Source organism: Armigeres subalbatus, unplaced genomic scaffold, assembly GCF_024139115.2.
Source record: "Armigeres subalbatus isolate Guangzhou_Male unplaced genomic scaffold, GZ_Asu_2 Contig611, whole genome shotgun sequence".
NCBI classification, from domain to species: domain Eukaryota; kingdom Metazoa; phylum Arthropoda; class Insecta; order Diptera; family Culicidae; genus Armigeres; species Armigeres subalbatus.
The window spans coordinates 25,424-42,848 of NW_026943382.1; the positions used below are offsets into that span (position 1 = coordinate 25,424).

The 17,425-nt window shown below is 45.3% G+C and overlaps 1 protein-coding gene across 1 annotated transcript in view; it reads left to right on the forward strand.

Moving 5' to 3' along the window:
* Nucleotides 1-926: 926 nt before the first annotated feature.
* The window catches only part of LOC134204474 (chondroadherin-like), a 39,295-nt gene continuing 22,796 nt past the window's right edge, over nt 927-17,425 (forward strand). Inside the window, 1 exon segment of the mRNA XM_062679292.1 lies at nt 927-1,165. Within this exon segment, the coding sequence (XP_062535276.1) occupies nt 1,049-1,165 (117 nt within the window). The 5' untranslated portion in view covers nt 927-1,048.

Genomic DNA, 17,425 nt, shown 5'->3' on the forward strand with positions numbered 1-17,425 from the left:
TTCCCCTCATGGCGTTAAGACTTCACCCATAACTGCAAGCATTGCTGCAATGGCACGCTGTTCATCCGTTCGAGTACATCCAGCACCCTTAACTACCCCGATCCATCCGAGTGATGAAAATGTTGACAGAGTCCCAATTTAATTTAAACTTCTTCACTTCCTTCTGGCAAGCCAACCGAAAGATGAGAACACCACCTTGTGGCGGGCGGGAGGATGCTTCTGGACTCGTTAACGAGCACGGTCCGACATCGTCATCGCCGTGTCTTGAGCGGTCTCGTTTGGTTTGGTGTATATTGGAACGACCAGCAGAATGGGCAGACTCGCGACGGGTTTTTGGGGCGGCTGCGAGAGCACTGGGACTGAAGCGAATTTGAATAAATACAAACGAAGCACCCGCGCTGTCGACGGCGTTGCACAGTGTAGTAAATAACTAGTTTTAATCCGGAAAATCGATTCAAACTATCAACGAGTTTTCGAGAGGCTTTCGAGAGTCCGGTTTCTTCTTCAATTTTAAAACACTTTAGTAGGAATGGCTAAACGTGATTTATGAAATGTTTAGAAGATGTTCTAGGATTCTTTCTGCAGACCACTGTGTGCCATCGTACTCTTCTAAGGCGCCATCACATCGTTCTCGTTGATACACCGGAATTGCCATGGACAAAAGACACCGAAGTTACAAAAAAGTGTCGGAAAGCAGATGATGAGACGTGCTTGAAGAAAAGAACTTGCCTCGTCGTCGAAGGCTTCGTCTTTGAAATTCGTTTGACTTTGTTATGTTGATGGAGTTGGAGATGTCTGCAAGCTCGTCTATATGTTTGCGTAAAATAGCAGTTGGTAACGAAAATGCTAATGGTTCATCTTATTCTCTTTTCAATTCCAGATAATCCCCACTGATAAAACTCCCCATGCGGATTGAACCAGTCAAGTGGAGCTGTTTTCCAGAGAGCTGTTAGATATCCCGGAACCAATATTGACGACACCCGGCTATCCTTCTTCCCCCTCCAATCACGTAGGCAGTAGTTGCAACTCTGCTGGAACAAGAAAAGATATGAATGTCGTCTGGCGAGTGTTGGTCTTCATCGGAGTCCTTTGGCGGTTTCACGACTGTGAGCAGTTTTCGCTAAAGCGGTGCCCGGGAGGGTGCATCTGCGTGTCTCAAACTCAGGTGAGTAAGGAGCTTAAACAATTCGATCCATCAGTGGAATAAACTCCATAAAATTGGAAAATCGCAAAAAATTAGGCCATAGAGAGAAAACAAATTGAAAAAGGGCAAATTAAATAAATTAGGTTAATCAGGCGATATCTGACAAATAGAGCTGCCAAAATAAACTGAGGTGGACAAATCGAACGAATAAAAAAATAAAAACCTTATTAGGAAAAATGTACTAGAATTTGGGAAATAAGACAAAAAAAGTAGAATCTTGTAAATTTGGTAAAGCACAGAGATAAAAAAATGAAAAATGGGTAAATTTGTCAAATTAGGCTATTATTTTTGTTTCAAGAATGGATATCAACCATTGTCGCCAAAAAAAAACGGAAAAATTATATTGATCTGGGATGCCGCATTAAGTCGTTTCTTCCAACTTCTGTTTGTTAAAGGGTCCTGACCTTATAACCAATCTTTTGAAAGTTCTCAGAAGCTGGTTCTCGCAGCAATGCACACGGGTAAAAATCAATAACTCATGTTTCTATGAGATAGATCTATGTAATACATTTGTTGTCGAATTCATTTTTATTGCTTAGTTGCAAACCATCAATATGTATTTTTGATAACATATTTAATGTTTGGCCTGTTTGGCCCGTTATCTTTGATTTGAGTTTTTTAAGAGGCATTGGTTTGTTTACAAAAATTGAGAATCTACACACTTAAAATAAATCGCCGACTTCGGTAAAATTTTACCGAAATCTCAACCGCTGAACTGTTCGGTAAATTATTTTACTGATTTTCGGTGATTTTGACAGTTGAGCAATGGAAAAAAAATACAAAAAATCTGTAAATTAATTTACCGAACAGTTCAGCGGTTGAGATTTCGGTAAAATTTACCGAATACTGTAAAATGAGTTAAGTGTGTAGTTGACACCAAGCTCCCTAATTGGTGACTGGTCAGAAGCCAAGCAACGGACCTTATACCTTTCCTCACAACCAAAGCGCTCGTGTGGTGCTTTACAACAAGCCAGACGGTGGACCTCGGATGTTCTTGTTCTGGAAGGAGTGTTGAGGATCATCCTGGGGAACTTGTATTGGACATGATGAATTTTAAGGTGATGAGTTTTAGCGGCTTTGTAACCGGCCCCAGTCGCTTCGATGATAGTTTCACCGGGACTGGTGAAATCTAGCTCGAAGCATGTCCCTTGATACATAAAAGTCAAACTCTGAAGCCACACGGTTGAATGTCCTCTGCAACGAAGGAATAAAATAGATCCCATCTAGCGATCCTTAGCCTCTTATCCAGCAACTCCTATCCCTACCTCCCCGTGCTTAGGGAAGATCGGGTAACCAACCTCGGTGGGAACTATGGTCGTATGCTGACAGGGATGGGGGGTTTGCGCCTCTCTGGAGGTGCAAATCTTTCTGAGCGTCTGTTCTCCTTGTCAAAATCGGCTCACAACAGCGTCTGTTCTCCATGTTAGGGGGGGCTGATCATCGTCCGAGTGCCAGTGAGGGACTCTAAAAGAAACTGTGCACCATGGTCCACCGGGAATGAGGAGGAATGGTTCTCCGGAAATTTAGGGGGTTTGGTGTCAGGCTTTGCAAGCCAGCCTTTAAAAAACATACCGAGCGAACAATCAACAAGAGAGTACGGACCGGAACCATTGGCGATGAAAAGGGACTAGCGATTGGAAACTTGGTTCGTGGAACTGCAAATCTCTCAATTTCATTGGGAGCACACGCATACTCGCCAATGTGCTGAAGGACCAAGACCGTACTCAAGGACCCACACTCCGGAAGCACTGATGATGATAAGGATGCATTCTACGCGCAGCTGGAACGTGAGTACGACAGCTGTCCAAGCCACGACGTCAAAATCATCATAGGAGATTTGAACGCTCAGGTTGGCCAAGTGGAAGAGTTTAGACCGACTATTGGAAGCTTCAGCACTCACCATTCGCAGCACCTACTTCCAATACAGCTTCCCGTATCGGTACACCTGGAGATCACCACTGCAGACAGAATCACAAATCGACCACGTTCTGATTGATAGGCGGTACTTCTCCGACATTATCGACGTCAGGACATATCGTGGCGCTAACATCGACTCTGACCACTATCTGGTGATGGTGAAACTGCGCCCAAAACTATCCGTCATCAACAATGTTCGGTACCGACGACCGCCGCGGTACAACCTAGAGCGACTGAAGCAACCTGATGTCGCCACTGTAAACGGGCAGAATCTCGAGGCAGCGTTGCCGGAAGCAGTTGAGCTCGATAGGGCCCCTCTTGCGGACTACTGGAATACAGTCAAAGCAGCCATTAACGACGCAGCGGAAAACAACTTCGGGTAAATGGGACAAAGTCGACGGAACGATTGGTTCGACGAAAAGTGCAGACAGATTCTGGAGGAGAAGGACGCAGCGCGGGCGGTCGCACTCCAGCAAGGTACCCGGCAGAACGTGGAACGTTATAGACGGAAGCGGGTACAGCAGACCCACATTTTTCAGAAGAAGAAATGCCGCCTGGAAGAAGCGGAGTGCGAGGAGATCAAACAGCTGTGCCGTTCTCAAGAAAAACACAATTTCTATCAGAAGCTCAACGCATCCCGCAAAGGCTTCGTGCGCGAGCCGAAATGTGCAGGGATAAGGATGGGAGCATTTTGACGGACGAACGTGTGGTGATCGAAAGGTGGAAGCAGCACTACGAAGAACATTTGAATGGCGCTGAGAGTACAGGCAGTGAAAGTCAAGGCAGAGGAGGAGATGACTACGTCAGTTCAGCGGACGACGGAAGCCAACCAGCCCCCGCCTTGAAGGGAAGTTAAGGATGCCATCCAACAGCTGAAGACCAACAAAGCAGCTGGTAAGGATGGTATCGGATGTGATCTCATCAAGATGGGCCCGGAAAAGCTTGCCACTTGCCTGCACAATCCTGCACAGTGCTTGCACAGTCAGAATCTGGGAAACTGAGCAGCTACCGGAGGAGTGGAAGGAAGGGGTTATATGCCCCATCTACAAGAAAGGCGACAAACTGGAGTGTGAGAACTTTCGAGCGATCACCATCCTTAATGCCGCCTACAAAGTGATATCCCAGATCATCTTCCGTCGTCTGTCACCATTAGTGAATGAGTTCGTGGGAAGTTATCAAGCCAGCTTCGTTGACGGCCGCTCGACAACGGACTAGATCTTTACTGTACGGCAGATCCTTAAAAAATGCCGCATCATCTGTTCGTTGATTTTAAGGCGGCATACGATAGTATAGATCGCGTAGAGCTATGGAAAATTATGGACGAGAACAGCTTCCCTGGGAAGCTTACCAGACTGATCAAAGCAACGGTGGATGGTGTGCAAAACTGTGTGAAGATTTCCGGCGAACACTCCAGTTCGTTCGAATCGTGCCGGGTACTAAGACAAGGTGATGGACTTTCGTGCCTCCTGTTGTTCGACAATGCGCTAGAAGGTGTCCTGCGGAGAGCCGGGTGTAACAGCCGGGGTATGATTTTCAACAGATCCAGTCAATTTATTTGTTTCGCAGATAACATGGACATTGTCGGCCGTACATTCGCAAAAGTGGCAGAACTATACAATACACCCGCCTGAAACTTGAAGCAACAAAAGTTGGACTGGTGGTGAATGCGTTAAAGACAAAGTACATGCTTGTGGGCGGAACAGAGTGCGACAAGGCCCGCCTGGGAAGCAGTGTTACGACAGACGGCGATACCTTCGAGGTGGTCGAGGAATTCGTCTACCTTGGATCCTTGCCAATGGCTGATAACAATGCCAGTCGTGAAATACGAAGGCGCATCATCTGTGGAAGTCGGGCCTACTACGGGCTCCAGAAGAAACTGCGGTCGAAAAAGATTCGCCACCGCACCAAATGTGTCATGTACAAGACGCTTATAAGACCGGTTGTCCTCTACGCACATGAGACATGGACAATGCTCGAGGAGGACTTGCAAGCACTCGGAGTATTCGAGAGACGGGTGCTTAGGACCATCTTTGGCGCTGTGCAAGAAGACGGTGTGTGGCGGCGAAGAATGAACCACGAGCTCGCCCAGCTTTACGGCAAACCCAGTATCCAGAAGGTAGCTAAAGCCGGAAGGGTACAATTGGCAGGGCATGTTGCAAGAATGCTGGCCAGCAGCCCTGCAAAGATGGTGTTCGCTTCCGATCCGACAGGTACGAGACAGCGTGGAGCGCAGCGAGCGAGGTGGGCAGACCAGGTGCAAAACGACTTGGCGAGCGTGGGGCGCATTCGAGGATGGAGTGATGCGGCCTCGCACCATGTATTATGGCGTTTAGATGTAAACTAAATAAATGCATGAATGTGGATTAGGGTGGCTCAAATTAGTATGGGAAAAACTTTTTGTATTTTTTTTGATGGGCCGACCTCGTATTTGGTTCTATTTGATGCCCTGCCCAAACGTGTTTTGGATGAGCATCGAGTGCGCTGAACTAATGAAATGTGAATGTTTCAAGTCCACCGTGTCGTCGTTTGGCCAGGTACTTAGATCCATGGCCGACCGACATGATATTGCCAATGCCGGACTGAAAAAAGAGATCGCTAAGCACGGAAAATAAATTGCACAGCAGGCCTTGGAAAATTCGTTCAAAAACGAACGAATGCTTCGTTTCTAGCCCACAGCGAGGTTTTACTTTCGGTGCACCGATTGAAGTTCGCTCGATGACGTGCTGCTTTCGGCACGAACAAGGGAAGAGGCAAATACAAAGCATTCGTTTTATACACTAACCCCACATATATGGGTCACTTTGTAACAATTATTAATCACTCCATTTTGCACGTTGATGAAATGGAAATGACCCATATTAGTGTGTGACCCATGATTGTGGGGTCAGTGTACATTGAAAGTGGGGAATTTTGAACGTGGCATCTTCACAAGCCGGCTAGTGCCGAGGATGCATCGTTCGTAGGGCAGCGTGAATTGAGGATGCTTCCTTCGTTCATCGGCAGTGTTTCAGATGCGAGTGAGTGTTGTGTAAATACAAAACCGTATTAGCGAGAAAGAGAGAGCCTGCATTATATACCTCTCTTTCACACATTCATTCCAACAGATATCCGCAACTCAGTATAAATGACGCAAGAGAGTTAAATATTCTCTGCACTAAGGGGTGCTTGATTTCACTCTCCAACTGTTGCATACAACAGTGTCATATGGAGCGAGGAACCATTCTTCACTAAGCACTTTGAAACTGTTATCTCATGAAGCTACCTTCCTCGGGAGTATATCTGGTGCTGAAGTATTGGTCATCATCTTCATTGCTACATTCATCCAAGCCCTGTAGCACAGTTGTCCAAAAGAATAGCATCCTAGACCCATGAATTTGTCACCAATAGAAATCATTCGCCCACCATCTCTAAAAAGACGCCGCAACCAAGGATCTGTACATATTAAACCCCTCGTGTGTGGTACAAAATGTCCGGATGACAGTGTTTTTGCAGATGTTTTTGAGCCCAAGGAACTATTTTGGCTATACTTATCTCGAATTCACCCCAGTGTGAAATCGGCGTGCAATTCGAGGATCCAGTAAAGAAAAGGACTGGCATAAGTAGGATGAATTTCATCTCATACAAAATCGGGATGGATTCCAAATTACGCGATGTTGCTCTCAGATCGGATACATGGCCGAAAGGCATTCTGTTCCGCGAATTTGAGGACAGCGGATCAAAAAACATGTGGATGCCACCATTGAACACGCCTACCGTTGTAATATCTTCTGCATCAGGCCTCTCTCAATTGTCGGCTCCAACTTCCGGACTAGAAATGTATTAACACCGATGCTGCACAACACTGCCAATGTGGCTTTGCAGGCTGCAATATCTCACATCAAGTTCTGATTTGCCTATTAATGAGGATTCATATCGCAGCTCATATCAGTTGTCGGTACACACCCCTGCCCCATGCATTGTGGAGGTCTCTGAACCCCCCATCACCTTCGAGCTCCTCCAGCCAGCGGCCTGCAGTCGCCCCGGTCTTATGCTTGGGATCGGTGAAGAGGCCTTCGAGAATCAATACGAAGGGAAGTATCCAGCTCATCAGAACTGTACATGCTCTCAAATGCATATCGCTTGAGGAAGCCTCTAGTTCACTCATCACAGTCGAGCCCACCCAGCCAGCGACCCACAGTCGTTCCTGTCCTGTGATGTGTTTGAGCTGGACGAGGAGGTCTTCCGCACACCATTCGCAGGCAGTAACTAGATCTTCTCTGCCAGAAAGATTTTCGACTTCGCCTCGAACGCATCGAACGACGAGACAAACTGTTAGTATACTACCAAAATGTGGGCGGCATCAATTAATTCTTCCATCGAAGAATATCGTCTAGTAGTCAGTGATCAGTGCTGACATCGTCGTCTTAATCGAAACATGGCTGGCTATGAAACATGAGAACAGGCTATCTAGTCAGGTGTTCGATTATGGATATGGAGTTTTCCGTTGCGACCAGAGTCATAGCAACTGCCGAAAAACTACCGGAGGAGGTATGTAACTCACTGCGATTCCGTTTCGTCGATCCTTGAGGCTGCTAATGGTATTGATCACATTGTCGTACTTGGTGACTTTAACTTGCTAGGTATCTCGTGGGAACACTCTTCCAACGGCATCCTTTCTACGAATGCTGCTTTCTCCGTTTACCACGCTGAAGCTTCTCGATGATTACAGTTCACCCACGCTACAACAGATCAATTCCGTTGCTATTTGGACTTATGTTTCGCTAGCGATGAAGGGACATCTCCAGATTCCAGTTCGAGACAGCAACACGTACGGACGTGTTTTTTGCTCGCGCATTTTTTCCAAGTGTTTTTTCTCGTTCGTTCGCTGTTTACGTTTTCGCTTGTCGCGTTGGCGTTATTTTCTCCCGGACCCGTCATGGGAGACTCGGTGGCCGATTCGGTCGCTGGAAAAGTGCCTAAGCGCACTGCTCTTGGAGGCGCGGGTAACCCCTCCAAGCAGCTTTTGCAGAGCAACGTGTTCTCGCCGTTGCCGCTTGATGACGCCGGCAATCCGCAGAAAAAGAGGAAAAGCAGCAATCGCAGCTGCCGCAGGTGCAACCGGAGCGGAAGGAGAAGGATCCGACGGACGAGTGCGACAAAATGGAGGTGGCCGATCCCAAGTGCGCCAACTGTGGCGACAAACATCGCGCCACCACAAAGGGCTGCCCAAAGCGAGCCGAGTTCCTGGAAATCCGGAAGAAGGCTTCCACCAGGACTATTCCGAAGAAGAACCGTGTTCCGGAATCAACATCCCGGACTTCCGCATCGTGCGACTCGACCGGCCGACCAGGGGAGGTGGTGTGGCCATCGCTCTTCGCTACAACATCAACTGTCGTCTGCTTCCAAGCTTCCAGCTCAGTGTCATCGAGGCCATCGGTGTCGAAATCACCACTTCGGTCGGCACAATCGCGCTCATCGCGGCGTACTGTCCAACGCAAGCCAAAGCCGGCGATGGATCATCGGCTGCCCTTCGGAGGGACATCGTCAAGCTGACGCGGAGGCAAGGCCAGTATATCATTGCCGGCGACTTGAATGCCAAACATCAAGCCTGGGGCAACAGTCGCGGCAATCGAAACGGCACCATCTGGAGCAACGACATGGAGGAAGGCAACTACACGATCCTGAGCCCGGATTCCCCCACTCGGCTGAGTCGGTCCGGTGCCCACGCAACGCTCGACCTGTACATAACAAACCTGAGTGACCACGTCTCGCAGCCGGTTGTATACCAGGAGCTCAGTTCGGATCACTATCCGGTGGTGGCGGAACTGGGCTCCTCGGTCAATCGGCACCAGCAGTTACGGCGGAACTACCACCGAGTGAACTAGCAGCGGTTCCAGCAGTGCGTCGATAACACCGTCGACTACGAGGTGCGTCCGGAGACGCCGGAAAGTATCGACCGCCAGCTGTGCGCTATCGAGAAGGCGATCACGGCGGCCCGAGAGCAACACGTACCGACGGCTCGGCAGGTAAGCAACTCCTTAAACATTGATACACTCACCAAAGATTTGATTCGATTGCGGAATGTCACTCGCAGGCAGTTTCAGCGTACTGGACTGCCTGAGCTTAAGGCACGCTGCAATCGAATCACTAAAATTATCAAGGCCAGAATGGTGGACCTCAAAAATAACGACTTCTCGAATAAGATCCGCACTCTCCCAGATTATGCTAAGCCGTTCTGGAAAATGACCAAAATTCTAAAATCCAAGCCTCGGCCCATTCCACCTTTGATCCCACTAGACAATAATGGCTCTAAGGATCGCTTGATAACTCCTGCAGAGAAGGTCGCTGAAATAGGTCGTCACTTCGTCAGCTCACACAATCTTGGGCAGAACATCGTCAGTCCACACGAAGCAGCCGTCAACGAGTATGCTAACAACATCCATTTGATTCCCAACGACTTCTCGGAGGAGTTGGAGATCTCAGCTGACGTATTGACAACCTATATCAAATCGTCGAAGAACATGAAGGCCCCAGGCTTCGACAGCATCCTGAATCTCGAGCTCAAACCGATGAGTGCTCCGTTCTTTGAGCACCTCTCGCTGATCTTTAATCAGTGTCTCCGACTGAGCTACTTCCCATCGTCCTGGAAGTCAGCGAAAGTCATCCCTATCCGGAAGCCTGGGAAGGATCCTTCCTCCCCCAAAAGTTATCGACCCATCAGCCTTCTCTCAGGGTTATCCAAACTATTCGAAAAAGCTATTCATCATCGGTTACTTGAGTCTGCCGAAAATCTCAACATCTTGCTCGAGGAACAGTTTGGTTTCCGACGCGGTCGGTCAACTATACACCAACTGACCCGAGTTACCAACGTCCTCAGACGGAACAAGTTTGTCTCGAAAACATCCGCCATGGCCTTACTCGAAGTCGAGAAGGCATTTGACAATGTATGGCATGATGGCCTGGTGTACAAACTACAACGCTACAATCTTCCCAGCTACCTGGTGAAAATCATCAACAATTACCTGTCGGCAAGGACATTCCGGGTCTCAATCAGTGGAGCGAGTTCCAATGCGCACAACATCGTCGCAGGCGTCCCCCAGGGCAGTATCCTCGGACCCCTGCTGTTCAATCTGTTCACCTCCGACATGCCCGAACCTCCAGAAGGCGGCATTCTGTCTCTGTTCGCAGATGACACATCCATCGTCTACAACGGTAGAGTGATCACAGCGCTAGTGGCAAAACTCCAACGAGGCCTGGATGCCCTGACAGAGTACCTCACCAGCTGGAAGATCTGTATCAACGCGGCGAAGACCCAGGTCATCATTTTCCCCCACTCCAAATCCCTGGGGACTGTAAAATCATCCTCAATGGCACGACTGTGGAATGGGCCAATGAGGCTGACTACCTTGGCTTGACCCTCGACAGCAAGCTTATTTTCAGGCAACAGGTTGACAAAACGGTGACAAAGTGTAACGTTTTGTTGAAACTACTGTACCCTTTGATCAACCGCCGATCGTCATTGTCCCTGAAAAATAAGCTTGCTGTCTACAAGCAAATCATCCTCCCTGTGATCGAATATGGCATGCCGGTCTGGGAGAGCTGCGCTAAAACCCACCACCTCAAACTTCAACGGGTCCAAAACAAATTCCTGAGGATGATCCTCAACACTCCTCCCAGGACAAGAACATCCGAGGTCCACCGTCTGGCCGGAATAAAAACCTTGCATGAACGCTTTGGTGAGTGTAAAGAAAAGTTTAGGGTCCGTTGCTTGCACTCGGACCAAGAAGCGCTTAGGGCGCTAGTTCCAATCTAGGTTATCAAATTTTTATTGTAAATATTAGTGTACATAGTAGTTAGGTTATCAAATTTTAAAAAACACACTAGCGCCTCCTGAAGGCCGTCATGATACATTATATTTTAAAAATTAAGTAACAATATAATAATAATATTAATAACAATAATTTAAATTGAAGTTGGAGGGCCAAGCCGGCCGATCACTGTACATGTTAAAAATGATTGTAGAACAAAAAATGTTTTAAATAAAGAAGAATTTTACTACTACTAGAAGGGACATCTACATCCGTAACTATGGCTCCATCGCCATTAGTGAAGCTGGTTACACATCATCCCCCAAAACAGTTTCAATCGACCACAGTTTTGTGGAGTTTATTATTGCCGTATGCAAGCGGGAGCCTCTTGGAACACCTTACGTCATTGATTGTTCGCTACATGTGAATGACAGACAACACATTGTCCGATTGCTTTGATTGCTCATAATGTGACTATAGTTTAGATATATATTAGGGTGGTTCAAAAAATCGATTTTGCTCCACAGTGCTTATCTGATTCTTTATCATGTTCTGAGTGTCATCTGAAAATTTGAGCTCATTTGGATTAAAACTGATTTAGCACAAGCCGTTTCAAGTTTGCATGCAAATTAGTATGGGGAAATTTATTTTTTCATTATACTGTTAATGACGCTTCCCCATTAAGCGCAGGTTAAAAGAAAACCTACATAGCTAGAAGGAATACTCAACAGCTTTCACCCAACGGAATATTATAGTGATTTTTTTAAATTTACTTAAAGTTCATCACTTATAGAATGCTAGTGGCGCTGTGGTCATTTAAATTATTTTGCCAAATTATGCTTCAACAAGCTTCAAGGTCATGATTTATGGAGCATGTTGAAGTGCATGTTTGGTTTCATCACCAACATCGGTTTAACACTTTTAGTACCGATACTTTGAGTGCCAGGTCAAAGTAACCTAGATGTTAGTCACGCGAACAGGAACGAAATTAGCAATATTATACTTTTGAATCAACTGCATTAGCCCTACTTCGATCGTCCCGAAACTATTGCTTTATATAGTAAACGGCGTGTGCTATTTCACTGCTAGGGTAAAAGACCCAATAGTGGAGGAACTAAGCACGTTCCAACGGTTGTCTACTATTTCGCCGAAAACCATTTCGCGGAATGTATCAACTCTCCGAAACACATTTCGCGGAATGCACATTTTTTCCGAAAGACATTTCACGGAATATACCTTGTAACGAGCATGTCGTTTCATGTTTTATTGTTCAATATATGTTACTCGTAATATCCGTTATTTATTTAAATTAATTTAGTAATTTGCCAAAACAGTTGAACCAGTCTAGAGCCCAAAATACAAATTCACTACATTAGCGTTCATTCTGTTCATGAGCGACACTCGCAAGAAGCGCAAAACAAAATTGATTATGTGAGTTCCTACTGACGTTGTGAGCGGCCGTGGGAATTAATTGCCCATTAAAACTGATCAAATCTGCCGGGTGGCTTGTAGCACATGCTATCGCCCGCATGCATCGACCCGTTGGGAATCCTTTCAGGATGCGTTGACCTTTGGCGTTTTCTTTCCACCCAAGATTTTGGGGCCAAACAGCGAGATGGATGATTGAAGTTGTTCGTGGAAAGAGACGCAAACATGCGCGAATATGATTATTTAGAGCCCGAGAGTAATTTTCGGAATCACGAAATTAACTTCGTTATGTCCGGTGATGCAATTGACAATTTGGCGGTTAATCTGAGGATTCCCAAGTTGATCAAGTTCACTTCGAACTAATCCGTGGAAGAGGCAGGAGTGGCCCAAAGTTCTCGTGCCGTGGTTTTTTAAAGGTTGCATGAAGAATAGTCAGTTAGTAGAGCTTAATTAATACCTATTTAAATTCCTTTCCCTAGTTTGTAGAATCGTGTGTGCTATTGTGAAAAGGCGGTGTGTTATCGTGTGTGGCTTCGTGCAATTAAAGGTAATTCGTGCTAATTTGTGCTATTTGTATTGTGAAATTAACACGTGATACGTGTAACCAACTATTTGAAGGTTTCTTGCCAAGCCGTTCAACCGTCCGTGGCACCACAACCGGACTCCCAGTGGCCATTTCTGACCCCACCATCAGGCTCAGAAGTCTCCCGGGGCACGCCGGAAGAGGGACGCTTCCGTTTTCTACGCTCCCTAGGCAGGACGAACAGCAAGCGCATACGTTATTTCCGTTCCCCTAGTGACGACTAGGGAAAGCTCGACGCACGTGTCGCGTCGCGCGCAAAGAAAGTCTCCGATGATCGAGTGAACCGACCGCCAACCAGCAGCAGAAAGGCAATCAGCCTACCCCCGGCGGCAACAGAGCTTCATCGCCGAATGAGAGAGCAGCAGCGAATTCACCGCCATCCCCTTTCCGGCGGCATCATCGTCACCGAAGAAGGTCTGTGAGTACCCACCCATTCAATATTCATGCGCATGACGACCAGTTAATTCACGCCGCAACATAGCTTACGTTGCGTGGCGTGCACGGCTAAATTTATAAGACCGTGAATTGAACATTCCGTGAATCGAAAACCCGTTGCGTTCGCAGGGCGAACGAGAGATTCGTAAATAGCCAGGCTATTGTCATCCTATTGTTTAGCCCATTGCCAGATCGTAGCCAGGATGTCCCGGGCTATAATTTTTTTCATACTGCGTTTCAATGATGACAGCGGTCTATGTCTATTGATGATGATGACACCACGCTTGTCACCGGCTCGTAAATTAGGTTCTGCAGCGTCTGTATCTAACCTCAAACTGATGACTGATTAGTAGTACTTCGCGTTGGACTCGGGGGCAGCCAACCAATCACGAACTCGAACCTTGTCGGAGTCAGTGGAAAGTACTACTGAACTGTCAAAAAAGTTCATTCGACGAGGACCGAATTCATTCGTGACGTCATGCTGCAGAACCTAATAGCACGTTGATAAATGCACACCTAGCCAAAGCACACACACGATAGGTAGACAGGGACCATACACGCTTAAAGTCAAGTACACATCGCATGAATAGCTTTCACACATCGCGGCGACGCCTTGGCCAACTCTCACAATGAATGTAAATTTTGAGTGAAACACGAGCAGTCGCTGTGTACTGTCTCACATGTGCATGATATGTGTAAGTGAGTATGCCTCGAACTGTCAAAGTCCGTTCGAGTTGCTATGATGGCAAACGTGTGCAGAATGTGCCGCAGGAAATCGTACTTTTTCGCCGGTTTTTCCTTTTGCTTTGATGGCGAAACAAAAAATGTGCGAATACAATCAACGCACTTTGTTTTGTTGATCGGAACGATTGGAGAAGCCTCCGAATAAGTATGGAAAAGTTGGCTTACTTTAACATTAACAATTGAGGTTAGGTTCGATTTCCGACTGCTCTCTCGCTGTGTAAAATGAACTCACCGAAAATCATCGGCCATCGGTTACACAAAAATGAGTAACATCGTAATTACTCATAATATGAGTTGTTCCAGGAGAGGCCCGTTTTGTGTGAACGGAACACAAAAATATGTAAGTCATTTTAAGCGTGTAGAGCATGGGAAAGGTTGAGAGAGAATAGGAAGAGAAGAGCGAAGAGAAAATGAACACTAGTGTAGGATAATTGTTATGAATAAAGCTTGTATTTGTCTGGATAAAAGCTCGTTTTTCCACGCGTAATGTAGAAACATTTCAGCTGTACCGTATGAATGTTAAGGAAGCGGACAGATAGATTTACGCAATAAATGTTGGTCCCAATTAAGTGAAATGAGTTGAGTGTTTTTCATGTCACACGTGTCCCGTTTGTAGTTTTTGTTGTAGAAATTGTTTTACTGGGGAGGTTGGCTCCGAAACCAACCGGGCAACTTTTTAGTCGGACACGGGTCGGTTCGATTGGGAATTTCGGGATACTTGCCGGTGATGATAAAACCCCCTCTACATAATTCATCACTGGCCGTTAATTGTAATCTTGTTCTAGATAATTATACTCAGAAACCGCATTAGTAGCGTTTCTTTTTGTGGACAGTTTCAGTCAGCCATCTTCCCGACCAGTGGATAGTAACAGATTTATATCAGACCTTGTTATTCTGTTACAGCAGTTTTTTATAACAGCGGTTGTTATAAAACATGTACCATTAGTAGTTAAAATAACAAAAATTGTAACAAAATCTCTTCTAGTTTTAACAAAATTATTACTAAATATGTTATTAATTAAACAAGAATATAACTCGTTGTGTTACATAAAAGTGGTGAAAATAGCTTGTATTATAGCAAATTATGTTCCTGAAAATACTATGATTATCCATAATGTAGGCAATTAAGTTTGTCCAGCTGGTTCAACTTTGGATGTAGATTCAAGTTATACTGCAGTTGGTACCTCACTTTTTTTTCCAATTCCTATCTACCAAAAATGTAGGCAATATTTTTTTCGGTAGAAATAAACATAACACAGTATGTTATAATCATGTTATGACGATCATGAAATTTCATTTCCTCCATCTTTGGCAGAGAATTTATAACAAAATTATTGCAAGTTTTGTTATTTGTAACACATATTGATATAATTGTGATAAAATTTTGTTATGACTAACTAGTCGGGTTACTTCCCGGACCAAATTTAAAAACTGAGCCTTCTTCCCCTGAAAGGTCTCAACGGTCGGGCAACCCAAATATTGGTGGATGGTCTCCCTCGGGAGTGGCGCTTAAGCCATCTCACTTTTAAGCCGGGAAGGTCAGGAAGGCTGACGGTTATAACCTTTTTACCGAAAGTCATTCCGCGGAATGCCATTTGGCGGAATTCAGTTAGAATAATTATCATTGAAATATTTACAGATTTGCAATCCGGGCTAAATTCTATTAAATTGTGATTTAAATAATGAATGACCTTTGAATGACCGCATCCGGTCGATATAACACAAAGTGAGAAAACAATGCCTTCCTGAAATGGACACGTTTGCTCGGTATAAAGAAACGAAATAAGGTAGTCCCTTTTATGGATTAACGCATCAGTCCAGTATAAAGCAAAGGGAAAGGTTATGCCTACTTTGAATGGATGTGTCTGCCATACAGATGGTCGGGTTTCACGTTTTGCAAACCCGAACCCGATTTGTAAATATCCTTCAAACCCGGACCTGACCCGAACCCGGAATAGTGTTCACTCGAGTTCCCGAGAATTTTTGTATTCGTAAACTCATACTTAACCGAAGGGAAAGGCGAAGGGAAGAGTAACGACTACTTTAAATGAATGCATCTGCTTGGTATATGGCGAAGTGAGGAGTTGATAATGCTTTCATCAAAAGAACGCGTCTGCCGGTATAATGCAAAGGGAGGGGTAACGCCTTCTTTAAATGAGTGAGTCTACTCAGTATAAGGCGAAAGGAGTTGATAACACCTTCTTTGAATGGATGCGTCTGCCTGGTATAAGGCGAAAGGAGTTGAAAAAACCTTCTTTAAAAGAACAAATGTACCCGGTATAAGGGGAAGGAATAAGTAATGCCGGCTCAAAGCTGGCAGACGCTACCATTTTTTGGTATTAGGTGAAAGGAAGAAATAAATGAATATTCATAAAAACGTCTATCCGTAACAAAGTAAAAAGAGGAGATAATCCCTTCACTATATCTGGCCCGTCTACCAGATATAATTAAGGAATTGTAAGAGGCAATTGAAATTTTGAAAACTGCTTCTGCATATTCTGGGAGAACTACCTTATGCATGTAACTTGGCTTAGCAGGTAAGCAGATAATAATTGTGTACGTACTTAGCTATTATTATCAATATTCCGCGAAATGGTGCATTCCGCGAAATGGTACATTCCGCCAAAAGTCATTTGGCGAAAAGGTACAAACCTCCAAATGTCGTACCGCGAAAAGTTACAAACCACCAAATGTTATTCCGCGAAATGTTCAACCGCGAAAATGAATTCCGCGAAATAGTTTTCGGTGAAATGTTATACAATCATTATTTCAATTTTATTCAGAGCGTGCCATAATTAATCCTTTTCTGTTACCTGAAATCAATCCTCCAATTATTGGTGCAGTGTTCCAAGTTGCGAATCCCATAGGTTTTATATGTGATTCGCAACTATTGGAACACTACCGCAACTATTGGCGCAAGGGGGAGAAAAAAATAAAGTATTTAAAAGATACTTTACCAGTTTAAATGGAGTTCCAATGTTGTTTTTGTCTCTATCATGTAATGACAGGTCAACTAATTGACTAGCAATGTGGGTTACTGCGTTTAATTAGTTGATTCCCTGCAAACCGTACTACCGCAACTATAGGAACACCCACGAATCTCGGAACTTTTACCCTTCACAAGTTTGCCTCATGATGTCGTGGTTTCTCCTGTTTCATTATACTACAACTACCGCAAAGTTGATCACTGTTATATTGCTGAATTTTTCTCCTCCTTAGATTGGGAGAGCATTTTGGATCCAGAAGATGCCTGGCAGAGAATATCTATCAAAATTGTAAATATAATGTCTTTTGAGCCAGTTCAACAGTGTCTAATGGACGACATGA